Consider the following 16370-nt stretch of genomic DNA (forward strand, 5'->3'; position numbering starts at 1 on the left):
ACACACTGGGTTCATCACTTCACTGCTGAGTTTTGCGTGTGTGCGCGCGTGTGTGTCTGTGTGTGTGTCTGTGTTATTACAATTTATTGTAAGCCACTTTGAGGGTCATTCAAACAAAAGATGGTATATAAATCTTATAAATAAAGCTATATTAGCTATATCATTCGCCTTTATGCCCAGTCTCACAACATGTCCTTACTGCATGAGGCATACACAAGACTGAGTCCTGCTTCGGTCCCTCACCATGTCTAGCTTCTTCATTCCAGCCAGTGTGTGAACCAACTCTAAACAGTGTCTGTGGTGCACATTTTGTCTGAATGTGCATTCACAGGGTAAGCCCTGATATTCAGGGTCAAATTAGATATATTAGCACCCCCCACATAAATATCCCTTTCCCTGCTCTGATTTCATTTTATAATCATATTCTTACAGCTGTTAAAATATTGGCTTAAAAACTGTAAATAGCAACATTGTGAATATTTTTTGAAAGACTTGGTGACAGAATTGCAGATGTGCTATCAAACCATAGCAGACTTTGATCCATCCAAAATTAACCCATTTTAGGTCCCATTGATTGAAGGGAGAGTGCATATTTAAGTCTCTCACTGAAATAAATTAGACTGAAAAATGGCTAATCATGTCTTAGCTTGAATTAGAATTGAATTTTTAGAGAACTAGTTTATAATTAATGTGTAATTCAGCCAAGCCTTGCGACTAATTTATTTTTGGGTTTTTTATCAGCTGCTTAGAGGTCTTAATAATAATAATAATAATAATAATAATAATAATAATAATAATAATAATAAATTATTTCTAGCCCGCCCATCTGGCTGGGTTTCCCCAGCCACTCTGGGCGGCTTCCAATAAAAGATTAAAAATACATTAAAACATCAGTCATTAAAAGCGGCTGGCTGGACCAGAGCGAAGGAGAAGCAGAGATTTCTGGGACTGGGGTCGGAGGCTCTACTGAGGCAGGAGGGGAGGCTCTGTTCAAAGCCTGCGCTTCTCACAAGAACAGTGGAAGGATAAAGAAAAGGATTCTAGTTCCTACTCACAAAGGCATGGGGGGCAGGAGGTTGGAACAGATTATATACTTATCTCCACTTCACTTAAATTCAAGAAGCAAAAATCGGCACCTTCCTGGTGACCTGAGCCTTCTCCAGTCTAGTCTACTATTCCTATCTTAAACATGCATGAAACCGCACAATCATGGCATTTTGACACTACATTACTAACCAGCCAATTAGCTGTCAAAGCCATCTCCACAACCATCTCAGAACATTTTGAACCTATTGCAGATATAGATTTACCAGAATAAATGATGCGTGGTTCTATGAAAGCAGCAGTATGGCAGGAAAGAATAAGATATGTAAACAATATAAACAAACAGCAACATCTTTACATATTGCATTGAAAAAATTAGAACAGCACCATAAACCAACTGGTTCTATAAAAATTAGGAAACAAATCAAAGTTACATGTCACAAATCGGAAACTATAGAAATTCAACAAATAACAAAAAGTCTGCTGTATCTGAAACAAAAATAAATATGAGAAAGGAAATCAAAATTCTAAATTATTTGCCAATAATTTAGGCCACTACAAAGGCCATTATTCTCTCTCTCTCTGCACCTCCAAATGCTCCTCTGAGTGTAATGATGGGTGAGACTGCCGACTCTTCCAGCCCCCAACACCTACCCTGTGTTTATTTTTACATCCCCGCCCCCCAGCCAAGTGCATAAAGCTGAATTTATACAAATTAAGTTGTGAGTTGTCCATACAGATATTTGGAAAAACAATAAAGAGGTGTTTCTTGGGACCCCACTTCTGAGTCTGTTTCCTCCACAGACTTCTGTCAGCCTCCAGGTTGTGCTACTGCCTACAGGTGTCATGGAACGCCTCCAGTGTCCGAAAGTCCCGCCATGTGGGTGGTAGACCATCTTGCAGAAACCTTCCGCAGCGCTGGCATGGAGCCTGGAACAGCTTTATGTAACTTCTTAACCAGGTCATAAATGACCTGACCACCACATCCGGCATTTGAGGCAACTGGTAATGCAGTAAGGCAGTAGTAGCATGGTCAGTTACCTTTTGAAACACTTGATAGTTGGACTTGGACCATATGTCAAGCTTGCCATCGTCTGTGTATACATTTTCATGATACCCCTTGACAATTGTTCGGTCAATGAAGAGGCTCCGCATCACCACTATGACTTTTAACACTTTTCCTAATGTAACCAGTAACACTGCAGAGGTCCCATTTGGCCTTGATAAGTGGATGGACATTTCAGGAAACATTCTATCAATGCGGCTGATCACATCATCAACGTACTGAGGTGGAAGGACTAGGGTGGTAGGCTGGGCTTTTGGTCTCCGCTTGGCAGACACTCCCATTTGGTTGGCTGACCGTTTCAAAGACTGCTGATTCAGAAGACCAGACGCCAGCCCTGCATGGTACTGCAACTTATTTGACCATTTATAAGCCTGAAGCAGCTGGCTGTAGAGGGGTGTTTTGTCCTGAACAGGATCTAAACTCAACAATCCACTATTGTGGAGAGGATGGTTCTCCGATGGCTTGCCTACAAGATTACTTAGACGTTCCAGTTCACCCAAGTCTAGGCTGACGGAGTGGAGGCTCTCTTGGAAGCTGGAGACAAAGCTCTTCTCACGGCCCTCCAAAGCCTCCTTGTTGCGCCTGCCGTCCTTGAGGCAATCGAAGACGCGCGTGACGCTGGAGCGCAGCGCCTGGATAGCCGAGATAGCCTGGGCAAAAGCCTCCAGGTTGACCCCGGCGCTTAACACCCCATCCGCCATCTTTGGCCAGCAACCTCCTCTATCTTCTATCTTCTATCAAGTAAGCAGTATTACTTATTTTGTAAAATAAATACATAAAAATACATATGGAACTAGATTTTTCTCTATATCAGAGCATGCATTTATAAAAATGGACTTCCCCTCTGAACAGTTCTGATTTGTAGTTGAAATGTGTCTGAACAGTTGAATGATATGGAATTAGTTTTGAAATTAGAGGATTCTGGGTGGAAACTGTGATGTAATCCATAAGCACCATTAAATTTGACTTCTTCTGTCCCTTCCTGAACCTGCCATGACAGAAGAAAAGTGTTTTTATCACAATTGCCAAGGGTTCAATCACGACAACAAATAATAGTGACTAAAATGTATAGGCTCCTGGACCCCATAAGCCTTAAGGCAATCTAAATGCTTCTGACAATGAACTGTTTATTAATATTCCAGCAGATTGAAATTTATATAATGAGATAATCCATTAGGACATGCTATTTTTAAAAGTCCATTCAATATGATCGGTTGCATTTTCAATATGTAGAAAGTAAAACAGGCCTAGGCAGACTTTAGGATTCTGGGATCTCCTTTGGTTTTTTTTTTTTTTTTATAGAATCCTGTGGTCTATTAATTGAAGCCTGGTGCAAAAGATATATATTGTCTCTGAGCACATGCTCAGGAATTGGTTTTCAGTATCATAAACTGGATTTACAATTATTTTGTTCCAAAATCTACTCCTGGTCCCATCCTAACCCTTGCTTTTTTCATTTCAGCAGACCAATTTAGAGGGGTTGAATGAAGCCTTTTGTTGTCATTTTTAAACAAAAGGGAGTCAGAAAGCCTTGCCAGTCACCTGCAAATTATCTAGAGAGCCACCTTTTTATTTTTATTAAATTAAATCTTGTCCACCCCAGAAGTAAATGACAGCTGGAATTCCATATTATTGGCTATGTTAATAAATCATATTGTATTACTATAGAGCTCCCTGCCTTTTAATAAACTAGCCCGATCCAGGCTCATATAATTGTCACATGTGCTGTGCAATCCTGGGCATGTTTATTCAAACGTAAACTCAACTGTGTTCAATGGGGCTTAGGCCATTAACAAATCTTAGGTCTCAGGAGTGTGTGTCAGTATAGTAAAGGCCTTGGTTTGTCTTGCAACTGGCTTTATTTTCATTATAATTCAAGAGATGTTAGAGTTTTCTAGGCTTCAAGAGAACTCTAGGTTTCTCTAGGTATGAGAGTGGCAACATCATGAAGGAAGACAAGATAGCAATAAGATGAGACTTGGCAGAGCCTAGTGAAGCTGCACTGGTTCCCCAGAAGATCTGATCACATACTGAGGTAAGCTGTTTCGGCTTGCAATATTATGTTACCCACACAGTAATTTGGTTCACCTTGTAAATTCTGCCTTGATGGCACAGGAGGTAAGGTGCTGACCTCTAGTATCTGAGAAATGGTAAGTATATGGCCCCTAGTGATTTACAGGAAGAAGGAAACCTAGAAAGATGATAGAAACTGAACATTGCAACTAAATGTCCTTTGTTATCACTGCAGTTATCACAGCACTAAACCAAAGCAAGACTGCTTGCTGCACAGATATGATTTTAAACTGCAAGCAAACCAAATGCAAAGATAAATTACATTCATTAAATGCAAAGCTTAAGGTAAAAGCATTTCCCAAAATAAGAGCTGCAAGGAAATGCAAATAACAGCTAATCCAAATCTAAGAATTGAAGTGCCTTCCTTTTTGTTAAAGGGTAAGCACCCATCCTTTGTTAAGCCAGTTGCTTGCAAACTGGTCAGCATTCCCTCAATACGAGATAATTTGTCAAGCTGTTTTCTAGGAATGGGCAACTTACCTGTAGGGTTAAGTCTGAAATTACTTCTGCTAGAAAAGATGGCGGTTTACATCTTCAGTTGAGAGCAGGGATAAGAGGCAGATAATTTTTAGTTGGAGCAGGCAAAAACAGGCATCTATGGGATGCAAGTACTCTTTTTGGGAACTTGATGCAGAATTAAAATCTCATCTGCCTGCTTTTTAGGAGCTCATTTTTCCTAATAACCTCTGGTTGCATGCTAAAGGTTCCATGGGTGGAATCCAACATAATGCTAAGTGTCTCCTTTCATCAGTGCAAGGATTTCTCCTTGTGCAATGACAGTCCCCCCCTAATCTGTTCTAGGGGTTCCCCCAGCCCTCTAGAATTGATTTGGGGAAGACATGGGGGTCCATGCAGGGGTGAGTAGGGGGTACAGTCTCATTGTGCAAGTGGAAATCCTTGCACTGATGGGATACAGTAGTTGAACACCATCCCATAAGTATTCAGTTCTCAGCTTTCTCAAGGAAACTAATCACTAGAAATCCTTCTGAATTTCTTATTGCTCAGGAATGTAGGGAGTGCTAGATACAAATCAAAATAGCAACAACTGCATAGCGCAACTAGAGCGCAAAAAGGGCAAGCCCTCTTAAGGCATACATATCATACAAAGATCTTTAATTCTTTCCAAGGCAGATTTACATAGTTGAGAAAGACCAAAATAGACCAAAATACAGCACATAACAAATTAGGAATGCTATTAAGGGGGGGGCAGTAAGTGGCATATTTGCTGACCAACCCTTAGGGGGCTACATATCCCATAATATCCCACCTTCGTTTGCATATCAGAGTCACCCCATTGCTAGTATTTTTCAGTCTTTGTTTACATCAGTGATCTAATTTCCATAACTTTAGATTGCTTTTACTGCAGTAAGTTAATTATTTCTGTTCACATGGGAGCAAGGCAATCTTATATATAGTAACATAGCCATTACAGCATCAGCTGTGAGTAACAAATGTAGTTGCCCTGGAGAGAAACTAAAATTAGGGACTTCTGTTTTGCCCTTCGAGAAATAGATGTTCTTAGTTGAGGAGAAGGCTCTGCAGTTCATCACTGTGGAGAAGCCAGCACAGGTTCAAATAACTTGTCCATAAATAAAATGAGACCACTAAGATTGTCATATTCCATCTGATACAAGGCCTCTGTTCCTTTAAGAACTCTTGAGTAAAGACTGAAAGGGGAGGGGAGCTATGCTGCTTTGTGCAAGGTCTCACCACTTCTATAGGTTTACAGTGGTACCTCTGGTTAAGAACTTACCGTATTTTTTGCTCTATAAGACTCACTTTTTCCCTCCTGGAAAGTAAGAGGAAATGTGTGTGCGACTTATGGAGCGAATGCAGGCTGCGCAGCTATCCCAGAAGCCAGAACAGCAAGAGGGATTGCTGCTTTCACTGCGCAGCGATCCCTCTTGCTGTTCTGGCTTCTGAGATTCAGAATATTTTTTTTCTTGTTTTCCTCCTCCAAAAACTAGGTGCATCTTGTGGTCTGGTGTGTCTTATAGAGCGAAAAATACGGTAATTCATTCTGGAGGTCCGTTCTTAACTTGAAACTGTTCTTAACCTGAGGCACCACTTTAGGTAATGGGGCCTCCCACTGCTGCCCAGCGATTTCTGTTCTCATCCTGAAGCAAAGTTCTTAAACCAAGGTACTATTTGTGGGTTAGCAGAGTCTGTAACCTGAAGCATCTGTAACCTGAGGTACCACTCAATTTACAGGAGGGTCAGCTCCCATCTGCCTGTGGCACTGGAGCAAACATTTTGTCAGGGTTGGCCCCACCATTTGGCAGAATGATACAGCTGCCTCAGGCAGCAGAATTTGTGAGGAGGGAGAGGTGGACAGACATATAGCCTGCTCTCCAAGTGCGTCAGAGGGCACTGTCATCTTGCCTGTATAGAGGTTAGAGCCAGGAACTGGTCCTTTGTCTCTAGCAGCCAAGTGCCTTGGCTTGCCACTGCCATTAGCTTTTTAAACATTTCTGTTGAATTGGATGGGGGAATGAAAAGCAGGGGAAATAAAATAGCAACAGCCTTCATTTAGCTGGTGGAAAACAACTTTATTTTCAGAGAAAATAAAGTTGGTTTCTTTCCTTATCCTTTTGATACTGTAACAAGCCCCAGTAGCACTCCCAGCCCAATCCAGGACAACGCCTCCCACTTTCCACAATAGCTTTACAGAAGGCTGCTACAATGTCATATCCTTCAAGTTGGCATTGTTGGGGAAGGCGGCAGATTGCTGTTTGCAATGAAACATTGTGGAGAGAAATGGCCCCAGAGCCATCTAGGAACACTGCCACTGCTTGTCACATTGGCAAAAATTTAAACAACAACAAAAAAGTGAAATAAGTTGTATTTGAAAGGTTAATTCCCGCACTTGAAAATTATATTCACTTTGCCAGCCTGTCCTTAAAATTGGCCAAAGGTGCCTTCGCACTTTCATGGCTGTAAAATTGAGCTATGAAACTTGGGAGACATCCACTGCGCCTCCACTTTGTATTTCATTGGGACAGATCTGATGCCACAGTATTTAGTTTGGGCCTGAGTATTTTCCCTTTTCCGTTTGGTTGTTTTTTAAACAAAACACATTTCCAAAGGCAATGGATTTTAAGTTTTGTTGTTTGGCTTTTAGCACATGAAATGCACACTTGCTCTTGATTTTAATAGGGGATCCAGGCTTCTTTATCCAAGACAACATTTTCATTGCTGAGATATACCATTTTCCCAGTACACCAAAATACGCTGTAAATACAGTGGTACCTTGGTTCTCAAACTTAATTTGTCCTGGGAGTTTGTTCGACTCCCGAAACCGTTCGAAAACCAAGGCACGATTTCTGATTGGCCGCAGGAGATTCCTGCACTCAAGCAGAAGCCGTGTTGGACTTCAGCTTCCGGAAAATGTTTGCAAACCAGAACACTTCCGGGGTTGCAGCAATCGGGAGCCGATTTGTTCATCAACTAAACCATTCAGGAACCAAGGTTTGACTGTACTTAGTTTCTGGGGAAATCTTATTCCTCCTGTGGGTGTGTTCTACAACATCCTTTACTGCCCCTTGAAGAAGGCATCCTATGGCATTAAAAACCTGGAGGACATAAAAGGTTGTCCAACTGACCTTCAGCTCAAAGGAAGATGAACTGAACCAATTTGAAGACAGTGAGTTGGTGGTTTCATTCCTGGTGGCTCAAAAAATGCATACTGCAAGAAGTCAGATGGATCTTGTGAGTTGGGAGCCTTTTTAAAATGCAGAATGCGCACAACTATAGTTATAAATTATCGTTTTTCTATTGTAAAAGCAAAGACAATCCAGACAAGATGAAAAGCTGCATTTTATTTGGCACTCACTTAAGAAAGCCTTGAAACTGAAGAACATGTGCTTTGCTCCATTTTTGTACAAGTTCACGTCAATTGAAAACCATTACGAAGGTAATTTATGTACGGATGTTCTGGTGCCAGCTGCCTGGTAGTTAAACCAAAGAGGAAACTTGAGTCCGCTATCAAACTGGAATAGGAAATAGAAAAGACAGTGATGTTTTTGCTTTCAAGCCAGATCTGGAGAGGCTAGGAAGGGGAAGTGAGCATTAGAACATTTTCACACATTAGCTTAAATCAGCCTGCAATGCAGAAGCTAAAACCGGCTAGAAATGGATATTTAATTTTAAAATTCATCCCACATGAACATTTATATATGTCACAAGCAGCATGTGAGAGAGGTTAAAATGTGCTTTTAGCATACTGTGAAGGGTGGGGTGTCTTTAGTTGTAAACTACTGCACCTCTGCAAAGGTGGTGGTGCCTGTTAGGCTGTGGCTCCAGATATGTTCGGAAATAACTGGTGAATACCAGTTAATCCTGAAGTCCCATGTGCTTGGGAAACCACAAAAGAAAAATGGCTGGTTGCCTGAATTCAAAAACAAGTGGCTTGACTCACTCTCTAGCCAAAAGAGCCCCCAGCAACGGAAACCTATTCAGCATTTGCAAAGCATGGGAAATATAGGTTGTTGGACCTTTAAAAAGCCCAGTATTAAGTGCTCACAAGTGCCCCTCTCAGAGTGAATGGACTACAACCTTAAGTAAGTTTAAATGCTTTACTTACAGCAATCAGAGGTCTCACTTATGCATTGTTCAGTACTCCAGCAGAAACAACTCCAGTAAGGTATTCTTGAGTACAAAAAATAAAAAGTATCTTCAAACATGGAGTCTGGACATGGAGCCCCAACCTCATGCATCTAGGATAGTTACATAGTTCAAAGGGGGGGACAGGAAATAAGCCTTACTTCCTCTCTCCCCAAAGGTGGATAGACTTGGAGCTTAGAAAGGAAACAGAAAGCTCTGTGACAGGAAGTCAGGGAGAAGGCCCCACCCATTTTCTCCCTGTGGCTTGATTGGATCAAAATGGTGGGTGATCTCATTCACAACCCAGTAAAGGCCTTACCTCTAATCTAAAGGCTGCAGGTGCTTTCTCTTAATGAAACATGGTGTCAGTGTGGTAGATTTTTAGTGTAGTCCTCTTGGAGCTAAATATATAACTGGTTTGTTTTTGGCCTCGCATTTTTGCACCTTAAAGGGGGAAAAAAGAGGAGAGTAAGGCTTTAATAATGTTCTACACGAGAAGGCCTAGAAACAGATAGACTTATGATAAATATGCTGTGATTAGGAATTGGATGCTTCCAGTGCTATTTTTCTAGAAAAATAGGTGCCGGAACTCACCATGAATGCCTTCCTTGTTCTCTTATAATGGCAGTGGTGTCTACCTAAGGGGTGCTGGAACTCAGTTCCTGTGAGTTCTGGCTGAAAAAAGCCCTGGCTCTTTGGGACCAGGAAGCATTTTTTCAACTTAACATTTCCCTCCCTTTCCCACTAGCACTTTTGCTCCCATCAGCTCTATGTAGCATCTTTCTCCTTGGAGTGAGTTACTTAGGAAAGCCAGGGAATGAAGGTACAGCAGTGAACCTCAGAAAGGAGATTGCTTGCTTGACTGACTAGTGAGGATTCAGTGGAGGGAGCTGATGAGCTTCTGCACACCCCAGAGTTCAGGGGCATCTAATCCCAAAAGGAGGCAGAGAATTCCTTTGCTTCTAACACATTCTGTGTTTTGCTTCTATCTGCAATCACACTTCTCAGCTTCCAAATTTCACAACTAAATGTCTCACCAATGACCAAAAGATAAAATGCCTTTATTACTTTTCACTGCAAATGAAAACTGACAAATAGGGCTTCAAGCTATATGCAACTCATTTTAAACAAAGTATCCCCCCCCCATACTGTAGATTAAAATAGGTTTTAAAAGGAAAACCAATTCTATCAAGTGTTCTCAAGCACCTCCCCTGTCAGGACTTCCTCTTTATGTGGAAGTATTAATTATGTTCTCCTGTTGCCAATTTGTATCCCAAAATGTTTACTGACACACTCTTCCACTTTCTTCTTCAGGATGAACAGCTTCTGTAATTGCTAGTGGCATTTCATCCTGACTTATTTTTGCTTACTACCCTTAGAGCCAGGAAAATTAGTTTTCATGAAATTTCTATTACTCTTGAGAATTACCGTGCATCCTTTGGGAGGCATCTATTCCACAATTAATTGTCTCATTCGTTTTGCAGGTCATATATGTAGGCCTTGGAAATATCTGCAGATTTCCTCCTGGTGATTTTAATTTCCTCTGAGTATTTCTTCACTCTTTTACAGGTTTAGTAATTGCCAACTGCTTCCCCCTCCTATGGCCTAATTTCAATAATTTTTCACCTGAACAGGCACCAGTCTGAGTCTATAATCCTTACATGCATAGAATCAAGCTACAGGGATGTAGCATAGTTATATACTGTATTGGTTTATATGAGCAAATACTACATTGCAAGAAACATGGGACTGAAAGCAAAAATTGCATTCTTATATGTTGAGGATTCTCCCACCATGGTAAAATGTGTATGCTGACATTATGAAATCATGCATTTCACATTCTCTACCATTTTAGGTCACTAACACAGAATAGGTGAGGGTATAAATTGCAACTGGTTATAGTTTATGTAGCTCAAATGACAAAGCATTAATTCTTCAGCGAGCTTCTTAACCTAAGCAATTTATATATAGCCCTACCTCATCCTGTTTATATGATTTGGATTTTTGCAGATCATATTCACTCAAGAAATCTAAATTCCTAATATTTTAAATATATTTGTTAAATGTGGTTCCTGCATCTTATAGACGCTGGAGAAAAGCCACTAATGTAGTTGATAATGTGTACACTGTAAGACCTGGATTTAAATGCAACCTGCAAGCATTTGTTTCACAAGGCATTTTCACACCTGAGACATACAGTGCACTCTCACGTATTTCTACTTGGATGTGCATTCCATTACATTCAATGGGACTTACTCCCAGATTAGTGTGTCATTGAACCTATAGTGGTACACTGCTTATGTCATGCATCAAAGATGGGGCAGATGTTGCTGGACTCAACAACATCAGTCCCATCCCAATCGTCAGGGATGATGGACATTGTATCAACAACATCTGCAAGGCCACAAGTGCCCCATCCCTGAATGTTGGACAAAATACAAGTTATTTTTAAATATTTGCATAAGTAGCTCCTTGGCATCACCTTCTAGCTTCATGCAGCTCCACAATCTGCCTGTTGAGCTGTTTCAAGTAGTAGTAAATGTGTTAAAAACATTCTTATGTGATCAGAGTAAAGAGGTTTTTCAAAATTCAGATATATATGAATCTGGCATATTGTTCCAGGACAGATGCTCAGAAGAATCTGCAAAGGACTTCTGTTAGAGTTGGAGAAAGTTGACAACATTAATGAGCTTTAAAAATGCATTTGAAACAGAAAGAGCACCCAGAATGACCAATTATAGTCAGTATAGTTTGGAAGAGGCGTAGTTTGGTTCATACGTTCATCTTTGGCTGGAATAGTACAGCAGCTTTGGGACATGGTTACTGATTACTCCCAGGATTTTTTCCACATTAAAATGCAGGTAACGTCCAAAATTATCCTACTTCATCATTTTAGTCCTCTATCAAGACCTTGTTAAGCAATTTATACAGTGACAAACCTGTATACAGAAGAAGAAGAAGAAGAAGAGTTTGGATTTGATATCCCACTTTATCACTACCTGAAGGAGTCTCAAAGTGGCTAACATTCTCCTTTCCCTTCCTCCCCCACAACAAACACTCTGTGAGGTGAGTGGGGCTGAGAGACTTCAAAGAAGTGTGACTAGCCCAAGGTCACCCAGCAGCTGCATGTGGAGGAGCGGAGACGCGAACCTGGTTCCCCAGATTACGAGTCCACCGCTCTTAACCACTACACCACACATATATTGGAAGTCTCCAAACAGCTGCGGATTAATAAAATTTGGGACACTATCATTATGTATAAACTTAAATGAGCAAAGAATCCATATTTAATATAAAAAAGATAATATGGCATCATGGTATCCATAATAGTTATTTCCTGTGTGAAAGTATTTCAAGCTCTTATCAAATTCCAGCCAAGTACAGGTGTCTATGATTTTCCTGACTATGATGCATATGCAGTAGCGGTCAGTGGATGTGGTTGCTCACCTGCTCTCCCAACACCAAGCATCACCGCCAGATCTTTAGAGGGAAAGGAGCGAGGCATGTGGGCACAGCAGCAGAGACAAGTTTGCAGGTGACGTTCTGCTCCAGTGCGGCATTTTGCTATTTGTTATATTGCCCCGTATTCTCTGCATTTAGAACTGCTTTAATTTTACCACCATAAGCAACTGAACAGACACCTGCTGTCTGTTCTCCTGCATTGGCTGGTTGTTCCAACATAGAATACCTGGACCAATGATACAGGACTGAGCAAGGAGCATCCCTGAGTTGTAGGGCGACAGCTCAAGGTTCTCACCTAACTGGGGAAGCTAGGTTGAAGCAGAGCCACATACTGAAAAGGCAGGAACACATCCAGAAGACCACCCAAAGAAAAGTCCAACAAAGTCCAACAGAATCAATGGTAAAGCAAAATCAAGGTACAGTAAACTATGCAGGAGGGATTACAGGCACAGCACCGCCTTTCAGGACCACGGACAGATCACTGTGGCAGGAGCTAACTGGAACTTGAATATTGTCTCAGGCGCATGCTGTGGCCTTTTGAACTGGCTCTTAATCCCACTCCTTCTTAGGAGCTATCTGTGTTTCTTAAAGGGCCATTGTCTGATTCTGCAGCCACTGCCTCCTTCAGCAGGGGAGTGGTGAAGACTGTGGGGGCGGCAGCGGCCAAAGTGGGTGGGGGCGTTCTGAACCTAAGGAGTTGGGTAAAGCCATGTCCTCTAGGCTGGAAGATCCTGGAGTGGGGAACGATTTCTCTTCCTCCTCCAAGTCTTCCTCTGAGCCAGACTGGAGCTTGAGGCCAGAAAACATGGCACTCACTCTCCCTGCTTGTGCTGGTATGTCCCACGGAGGACCTTACGATCTTCAGATAAAAACATCTTGGAGATCCCGGGCCACAGGGTGGTTAGGCTGGCCTCAACCAGAGCCAGGGCTTTTCAGCCATGGCCCCGATCTGGTGGAATGCTCTGTCACAAGAGACTAGGGCCCTCTCCTTCTGTAATCCTCATAGAACTCTACCCCAGTGGTTGCCATTAATTTAATTCTGAGTTGATTTTAGAATGTATTTCAATTAACTGACTGTGATTTTATGTAAACTGTGCTATTCTTATGGTTGTTAGCCACTCTGAGCCCTGCTTTGGCTGGGGAGGGCGGGATATAAATATTTTTTTAATTTTTTTATTTGATTTGATTTTTTATTTTTATTATTACATGCGAGCAGAATGCCCCAACAGTGTTGCTTTGATAAGATCAGAACTTGAGGGGAAATCGGGCATTAACTATGCAGTGGTACCTCCGGTTACAGACACCTCAGGTTACAAACGCTTCAGGTTACAGACTCCGCTAACCCAGAAATAGTACCTCGGGTTAAGAACTTTGCTTCAGGATGAGAACAGAAATCATGCTCTGGTAGCGCAGCGGCAGCGGGAGGCCCCATTAGCTAAAGTGGTGCTTCAGGTTAAGAACAGTTTCAGGTTAAGAACAGACCTCTGGAACGAATTAGGTTCTTAACCCGAGGTACCACTGTATCAGAAAGTCTCACAGCAATGCTGGGCAGTGACATTCTCTTACTCATCTCAACAGGTTTCAGCAGAAACCTCAAGTGTACTTCATCCTAGTTTGCTAGACCCTCTCTAGCTGACCTTCTGAGATAAAATATAACCTCTGGGAAGTCATGCATAAAATGCAGGTGGATTATTACCCATGGCAGCAATTGTGATTTCAAAGTTTTGTCTTATCTTTTATGTTTCTACTGATATCAGGTACAATATTCCCCTCACCCCCCACTGAAAATGCATCTCTTGGATCTTTATATAGCAGGGAAGGCATTATGTTAACCCATTACAGAATTGTGAATCATGATAGCACAGAAGCTATTGTAGCTTTTGTGAAGTCTATTCGCACAGTAACTTAGCTGACAAATTAAAGTGCTTTCAATAGGGAAATATTGTTTCTTTGGTGTTCGTATAGCTCTTTCTCCTTTCCACTGCCACATTTACATGAGAAAGAAAAAGAACCTCTCCAGTCACACATAAAACCTGCTTTATTTCCAAGAGAACACATCTCACATACCAGTTCTCTTGTATTGTTAAAAGTAGTGACATATCAATTGTAACCTGACTGAAAACACTGAAATTAGATCTGTTCTTTTAAAAAAAAAATCTAAGCATACTTTTAAATGATTAGAGGTATGTAAAATAAGATTTCCCATATATAAGCCTCCTTATAATTATCAGCGGGTTCATAACCATAGTAGAGGCAGGTCTTGATTACCCATTCTACAAACACACAACCTGTTCTATATGCAGTCCTGCTGCTTGTTGGGACACAGTTACAGCTTGTTCTAGGAGCAGAAAATTACAGCTATTTGTAACGTCTCTTGTAACAACATGGAAAGCCAGAAGACTGCAAGTAGCCTCCAGCCATGTCAAACATCAGGGACCCCAAGAGGTGGCTACAGATTTCCTATGAGTTTTCCTTTTATTTAAAAAAAAGTTAGTCTCTAGCCCTCCTAGAAATAAAGTTAAGAAGCAAAATGTGCAGGTACCTTCTATGTGATTTCTGTGAGGTGAGCCAGCCTGGCTGCTCCTTTCTTTCGGTGCATTTTGCCAATGCATGAAGTCAGAGTTCTCTGACTGATGCGTGAGGTGTTTGGACAGAAGGCAATAGGAATGTCTATGGTCATAAAGAGCTGCTGTTTCCTCCTCCCCTCAGTGCACATTTCCCAGCTTCTGTCTCATTTTCCTTTTTTCCCTAACAATCAGGATGCATCCTTCCTGTGGTGGCATTCATCTGAGATCAAGTATTCCCTATAAGTTATTTTCTGCAAAATAAGTGCAGGTACCAAACGGATACAGTACATCCTTTTCTGGAATTTACTGGTTATTCCTTTAGGAGCCATTGCAGAAACCAACCATTCTCATACAGCTGTGTGGCAGGCAGAAATTCAACAGGTTAAGCCTTTTCTAGTTGGCATCTATCTGTCTCAAGAGACAATGGAGTGCGCTGCAAGGGGAGAAGTGAAACCAAAGTGACTTCCCCAGGGTGCAATCCTGGGCAGCATGTATGGAGGTCCTGGGCTGCCCAAAGAGTAAGACACCCATTCTTGGTCTCAATGATGTACTCCAAAGGAAAGCAGAGCAATATGTCTGGCACCAGCTTGGCTGCAGGAGTTGTTGGTGTACATCCGTCCTAGCGACTCCACTCTGGATTTGTGCAGAGTTTCCCAAAGATATCCCACAAGACAGCAGAAGTTTGGTATCAGATTTTCCTTCACCTGGATGGGCTATCTTCCCAGGTAGATGAGCCCCTCATTTCCCTCTACAGCATGTGCAGAAAACACCTTCTTGACTGGTGGACCCACTACTGGACTTGTCTGCTCAGGTGGAGACGAAAGGTGGGCAAACTACTTCAGAAGGAGCACAATGTGCTCCTCACCAGAGGTACTCCCCCTCCCCTAACACTCCACACACACCCCTTTTCTAGTACTGATATATTGTCAGGAGCTCAGTCTACTCTTGAGTAGGACCCTGGCAGAGACACATGCCCGAATGGCATGTTCTCTCCCTCCTGATCTATCGTTTGGGAGCTTCAAAAGCTTTCTTCTGCCCGAACATCACAGCGACTGATGCCAACAGACATCGGCACAATTAGGGATCCACAGAGTCTTCGCAGCTTGCGTAACAGACCTCAGCAACTCAGCATTTTGGCTAATCTACTTTATTTACATATAAGCACACACGGAGCACTGCAACATGGCTCCCTCTCTCTCTAGCATCAGATAGCAAAGAGAAAGAAGAAAGGACAATAGTCCCACTTCATGGAACACAGTAACACAAACATCCTGTCTCTGTCACTTCCCACTCTGTGGAGTCAAAACATACACCGTCATGTGATAGACAAAAGCCCCATGACTGCAATCATGGAGCAGGAATTCTAACATATATATGGCAAAGGTTTTTCCTGTTCACTTTCTGTCCGTCAGGCATTTTACTATGTGTATGGCCTTCCACTTGCAAAAGGGGATACAAATTTGCATGTGACGAAAAGCATATGCAAATTTTATGCAAATCTGTGCCCTTTTTTGTGACTGAGTTGTGGGAGGGGGGTGAAACTGGATTCAGAATTT

General features: G+C 41.8%; 1 protein-coding gene across 1 annotated transcript; it reads right to left on the reverse strand.

Annotated features, from left to right (window-relative positions):
- Window positions 1–796: 796 nt before the first annotated feature.
- LOC310703571 (mediator of RNA polymerase II transcription subunit 27-like) lies at window positions 797–2824 on the reverse strand. Its single transcript, XM_083495949.1, has one exon. It carries the CDS (start codon window positions 2809–2811, stop codon window positions 1873–1875), a length of 939 nt encoding a protein of 312 aa, XP_083352075.1. The 5' UTR covers window positions 2812–2824; the 3' UTR covers window positions 797–1872.
- Window positions 2825–16370: the final 13546 nt, after the last annotated feature.

This window comes from Podarcis liolepis, assembly GCF_965112155.1.
Source record: "Podarcis liolepis genome assembly, chromosome: 3".
Lineage (NCBI taxonomy): Eukaryota > Metazoa > Chordata > Lepidosauria > Squamata > Lacertidae > Podarcis > Podarcis liolepis.

Coding starts and splice junctions, on each gene's coding strand:
- LOC310703571 (XM_083495949.1), bottom strand. CDS start 2,811: ATGGCGGATGGGGTGTTAAGCGCCGGGGTCAACCTGGAGGCTTTTGCC.